This window comes from Anastrepha obliqua, chromosome 3 (genome assembly GCF_027943255.1).
Source record: "Anastrepha obliqua isolate idAnaObli1 chromosome 3, idAnaObli1_1.0, whole genome shotgun sequence".
Lineage (NCBI taxonomy): Eukaryota > Metazoa > Arthropoda > Insecta > Diptera > Tephritidae > Anastrepha > Anastrepha obliqua.
Window position 1 is genome coordinate 124,129,155 of NC_072894.1, and position 6,257 is coordinate 124,135,411.

The following is a 6,257-nucleotide window of genomic DNA, read 5'->3' on the forward strand; positions in this document are numbered from 1 at the left end:
AAATCACTGCCCATTTCAAATTGATAATCAACTGAATCGTCGTAGAACTCTACTATCAGAAGCAGTAAAAGAATTATATAAACTACGCATATACTTTTCGAGCCTTAACTGATTTAACGCCTATCATTTAAATAAAATCCATATATTTATGGCCGAATCGTATGAAAACAAAAGGTTTCAAGAAGTTAGCGCATCATATCAGTAAAATATACAAATGCCCCCGGGGTGAGGGAAACGCGTGTGCCATTGCTTATCAACTTGGTATTTAAAGCCCATCCACATAGGCCAGAATAGCCAAAGCTAAACTGATTAGTATGAAGTTAACAACGAGCTTATTGTTGCTGGTCGCAGGCCTTAGCTGCCTCTTCGAAGGATGTGCAGCAGGTGTGAGCGTTATTCCACAAAATGCGATCGATGACCTTAAATATCGCGATCAACCAGCCGAACCAATTGCGCCCGTTAATGTGGATGAAGAAATTGTTCCGATTTTCGAGCGCAGCATAAATATCGAACCAATCAATGGTGGTCAGGAGGACTACGTCGAACTAGCACCCATTGCTGAAGTAGAGGCTGCGAGCGTGGAATCTAAGTCTGAGGTTGAAGATGAGTCTGTTAAGCCAGAAAGTGATGCGAATGAAATACTTGTAGGACGTTCTAGTGGTGAGAATACGCATATTTCAAACATTTTAAACTATAAACGAAATTCATTCATTCCCTTTCACCATTTAGAGTGTAAAGTTACTATACGTGGTGGTCTACCCAGCCCACAACCTGTTTATATTAAGAAGGACTCCACCGAATTCTATCCTTATGATGATTCTGGTGTTATGGTTGTCGATTCGGGGAGTAGTTTGGAGTTGTGGTGCCCTGGAAAATTCTCGACGATTTCGGAGACGCTTGTCACCGCCACATGTGTTAGTGGCACCAACTTCAAGGTTGATGGTACCACTTACGCTTTCAAGGAACTGGCTTGCAAAGCCTGGCCAACTTTCACTGCTGAAAAGACTGGCGCATCCTGCAACGGTGGCATTATGGTGCGTGTCGGCTACAAAGTCTCCTCAAGCCGTTTCATCGAACAATATACAGTTTGCTTTGATGAAGCCGAAGAAGTAACTCGTTATGTACACCACGATCTCAATCCCGGCAGCAACTACTACGAAACTGGTGTAGCTCGTATCACCTTCACGACTGCAGGCTTCTTTGATGGCAAGGCTGTTAACACTCTTTATACACAGGCCACTCAACAGGAAACCATCAGCGCAGCATTGGGCATTGATAGTAGCAAGTATTTTGACTATTCTACGAGTTTCTACTTAGCACGTGGTCACATGGCCGCCAAAGCTGACTTTGATTATGCCACACAACAGCGCGCCTCTTTCCTATTTATCAATGCTGCTCCCCAATGGCAAAACTTCAATGCTGGCAATTGGGCTAGTATTGAAGATAGTCTACGCTCCAAGGTTACCGAGTCTAAATGGACCGTTGATTGCTATACCGGTGTTTATGGTGTAACGACACTGCCTAATAGTGAAGGTGTGCAGACACCACTGTACTTGGCTTATGACAACAACAATAACGGATTAATTCCCGTACCCAAACTGTATTTCCGTGTTGTAATTGAGCGCTCTACCAACAAGGGTATTGTATTTATTGGTGTAAATAACCCATATTTGACATTGGATGAGATTGAGAAGGACTATATCATTTGCACGGATGTTGCCGATCAAGTCGATTACATCACCTGGAAGCGTACCGATATCACTAAAGGCTATTCATACGCTTGCACAGTTAGTGACTTCATGAGTAAAGTGAGTCACTTGCCATCTTTATCCGCATCAGGCGGTTTGCTGTTGTAAAAGTGACAAAGTTATTAGTTTTTGCAAGATTTTAATAAATTTTTAATACATTTTGATTAAACTAGAGTTTGAGAAATTTTTTTGCAGAAACCATTATTGGTGCCACATGCCAAGAGATATCTAAGGCATAATAGGTTGAAGAGAGCCCGCAGGGAAGCGGTAGGTTTGGTTTAATGAATTCTTTTCAAACTGAGCATTCGTCCCCTTCATCGTTGTCAAGTTTGGATAATTCTAATTACATATATTTCAAAAGAAGAGTGAGGACGAAATGTTGTAGGATAGGGCGAGTTTATCTACGCATACACAAATGGCTAAAAAATCGGGGCTAGGGTGAGCGAAGATGTATACCCGTTCATCTTGGGATCTCTTCCAGCTTTCGCCTCCCAGAAAACTGTTGAGATTTTCAGATTGAACTGAAGGCAAATCCTTCATAAAATAGCTACCATGAAAAGCCGCCCATCTCTTAACGAATGGCTGAGTAATTTCATGAAATAGGTTCCTAGTCATTGCAATACCGAGGGGAATTATAAGGTCAATAAACTAACGATATTCCGCACCAAACTACCTACAATTGTGGTCGATTCTCAATGATAAATGCAGGGAAATTCTACAGAGCGAAAATAAACATTGTATTACCACACTGATTTCTGTTATGACAGGTCGCCAACTAAATAATAGGCGGATATGATCAGGACTAGGCGCGCAGAAAAAAAACCATCTAGATCTAGATGTAGTTGGGGAGAGACACGGGATTTAGGCTGGAGAACTGTCTCAGGCTATTCCTGAAAGGTAAGAAAGTGTCCAAGAGTCGCTTTCTTGCTGGATTCTTACAGATTCTGCAATGGGGATTGTACGGAAGTCCTAGTTTTTTCGCATGAGTTGCGATCACCCAGTGACTGGTGACCCCCAGTATGAGTTTGGAAATTGAGTGGCGTGGGATCCCCAGCATTTTAAGTGCTCAGATTCTGTCGTACTGAGGCAAAAGTGTTTTTGAAATAGCACATGATAAGATATAACTCCATCTGTTTTGCGTTTTTTCCGGAAGCAATTTTGCAGTTTCCTTTTAACAACGGTCAACGTTACACCGACATCTGAAATGGGGACAACCAAAACCAGTTTTATCGACCCCTTCCTGTCAAGCTCATCTGCAATTTTATTTCCCTCTACGTGCCTATACTCTCAAACCTAGATGAGAAATATGTTCCCTACACATTCGGGTGGCTTAATATCATCCTTGCAGGAATTGACCATATAGCAGCTTGACTATCGGTCAATATATTTATGTATCCTTCCCAACAACGATACCTAAGCATTTTGCATGCCGGCAGGGTCGCGATAACCTCTCCTTGAAAAATACTACTAGTTTTCGGAAGTTTATAGGAGTCTGAAATATTGACTGACCTTGAGAAAACCCCCGCTCCAACTCTAGATTCCATGTTGGATACGTCGGTGAAAACAAAAGAACCTGTGTCCGTAAATACTCTCCCTTCCTTGCATTGGTAAACTAATAGGACTATGAATAAGTTCGTGCGGTTTTACAACAGATGGCGTAACTTGATTATTATTCCATCGATCCACATTTCCAAACATTCATTGGAGAGCTACTGTCGTAAGGCACAAACGTCAGTATAAGTTTTTTATTTGAAGCGTAAACAACAATATTTTTACCACACTTGAAAATGTCGAATTTCGTGCCAAATAATGTGTTTTTGCGGGGAATTCTTCTTCATTATTTTAATATGAAGAAAAAAGCAGCCGAAAGTCATCGTATCTTGGTGGAAGTTTATGGTGAGCATGCTCTAGCTGAGCGAACGTGCCAGAAGTGGTTTGCACGCTTTAAAAGTGGTGATTTTGGCTTGGAAGACGAAGAACGCGAGGGTGCGCCGCCAAAGTTCATGGATACCGAATTGGAGGAATTGCTCGATCAAGATCCGGCTCAAACGCAAGAAGAGGTTGCAAAAACTTTGGGAGTTGATCAATCAACCATTTCCAAACGTTTAAAAGCCATGGGAATGATCCGAAAGGTAGGCCATTGGGTGCCGTATGAATTGAAGCCAAGAGACGTTGAACGCCGTTTTATGGCATGCGAACAACTGCTTCAACGGCACAAAAGAAAGGGTTTTTTGCATCGAATTGTGACTGGCGATGAAAAGTGGGTCCATTACAACAATCCAAAACGTCGGGCAACGTATGGATACCCTGGCCATGCTTCAACATCGACGTCGGCGCAGAATATTCATGGCCTGAAGGTTATGCTGTGTATCTGGTGGGACCAGCTGGGTGTTGTGTATTATGAGCTACTGAAACCGAATGAAACGATTACGGGGGATGTCTACCGACGACAATTGATGCGTTTGAGCCGAGCACTGCGAGAAAAACGGCCGCAATACGCCGATAGACACGACAAAGTTATTTTGCAACATGACAATGCTCGGCCACATGTTGCACAAGTGGTCAAAACATACTTAGAAACGCTCAAATGGGATGTCCTACCCCACCCGCCGTATAGTCCAGACCTTGCGCCATCCGATTACTATCTCTTCCGATCGATGCAAAATGGCCTGGCTGACCAGCACTTCCGTAATTACGATGAAGTCAAAAAATGGATCGATTCGTGGATTGCGGCAAAACCGACCGAATTTTTCACAAAGGGAATCCGTGAATTGCCAGAAAGATGGGAAAAAGTAGTAGTAAGCGATGGACAATACTTTGAATATTAAATTTGTAACCATTTTACGTCAATAAAGTTTCAAATTTCGAAAAAAACCCGTACGAACTTATTCATAGTCCTATTATGCTACAAAAAATTCTTCCTTAAATTTTTACTGCAGAAAATTGAAGACAGACATTTTTGCTGAAGTCGTTGTATGTATATGGTATGTATTTAATATTTGCGATAAAATAACTGCGCTTTCGGCCAAAATATGAAAACTTTAACCTCCCATGAAAAAAAAAAAATGTGAGCCGTCATGGGACGCCTGGCAGATGTGAAACATCGTGTGTGTACAAGTAATATGCATAAAAGATATTATTATTACAGATATGAAAAAATGAAGTATTACGGATTTCTTACAGAAAATGGTAACTTTATTTAATAAACATTTATTTACATGTGATATCAAAATTCGATATTAATATCAAGCCACAATTTAAATATTTTGATCAGTGACTTCAGTAATAGTTATATTCGATGTTTCTTCTGCCGGTATTACTGTGACGATTGGTCGATGATAACTAAAGTACGTTACAAAAGTATTGGATGTAATATTATCAAGATATCTCACAAATACAGCATCTATTGTTGTTCCATATTTGGTAGTAGATTCTCTTGGATTGTTGTTGATTTGCATTTGAAATTCTTTTTGAAGTGTGTTTTGAGTGCTGAAATTTTTGGAATTTTCAGATGGCGCAAAATTAATCATCCAGTTTTGTATTTGAAAATTATTAAATAAAATTAAAAAAAAATTAAATAAAAAAATGACTTTGAGAGATGAAATTTGTTGAATTTTCAGGTGGCGCAAAATGAATCATCCAGTTTTATATTTGAAAATTATTAAATAAAATTTAAAAAAAATTAAATAAAAAAATGAACTTGAGTGATGAAATTTTTTGAATTTTCAGGTGGCGCAAAATGACTCATCCAGTTTTGTATTTGAAAATTATTAAATAAAATTAAAAAAAAAAATTAAATAAAAAAATGACTTTGAGTGATGGAATTTATGAATTTTCAGGTGGCGCAAAATTAATCATTCAGATTTGTATTTGAAAATGATTAAATAAAATTAAAAAAATAATAAATAAAGAAATTATATTGAGTGGTGACTTTTGACCTTTACGCCCGCCATTGTCATACAGCAGCTCTACACTTCACAAATTTCAATTATGATTGGCGTATTGCACTATTTGTAAAAAATATAAGTAATCCGATAGCATGATTAATTTTGTGTCACTTTATATGATAATCAAAATGTGTCTTTAAAATATGCCTTCCTTCATGGGCTTAAACTTTTTATTCAATTTCAACTTTTGCTCATTACGAGCTGGCATATCTCGAATTTGCTATTAAATAAGTTTACACTTTTCATTTCGAATTAATAATGCAATAAATTGGGCATTGCAAAATAGTTCCACTTGGTTTAAATAATTGAGTAATGAAACTTCTTTCTGCTGTGGCTCTGCTTTCTGTGACCTTTTGATACTTTTCAACTCAAACACTGACCTTCGTCATTTCTTCGCACAGAGAGCGCGCCTCAAAGGTGCCCACTCTAGCTACTCCAGTTTCCCATGAATTCTCTGTAATCGAATTCCTATTATCTACATAGCAAATTACCGAACACATTCAAAAACACATAACGAACCAACATTTACTAAGCACTCACGAGCATCCAACTTACCGCTCTT

General features: G+C 39.0%; 1 protein-coding gene across 1 annotated transcript; it reads left to right on the plus strand.

The window, feature by feature from the left end:
• Positions 1 to 306: 306 nt before the first annotated feature.
• LOC129241543 (uncharacterized) lies at positions 307 to 1,922 on the plus strand. The gene is made up of 2 exons (XM_054877936.1): positions 307 to 660; positions 730 to 1,922. Exons 1-2 carry the CDS (start codon positions 315 to 317, stop codon positions 1,854 to 1,856), a joined length of 1,473 nt encoding a protein of 490 aa, XP_054733911.1. The 5' UTR covers positions 307 to 314; the 3' UTR covers positions 1,857 to 1,922.
• Positions 1,923 to 6,257: the final 4,335 nt, after the last annotated feature.

Bases quoted from the DNA above. Each gene is read 5' to 3' on its own strand.
- LOC129241543 (XM_054877936.1), top strand. From the start codon at position 315: ATGAAGTTAACAACGAGCTTATTGTTGCTGGTCGCAGGCCTTAGCTGC. The intron at 661-729 runs GTGAGAATACGC...TTCACCATTTAG, and splicing joins ACTTGTAGGACGTTCTAGTG to AGTGTAAAGTTACTATACGT.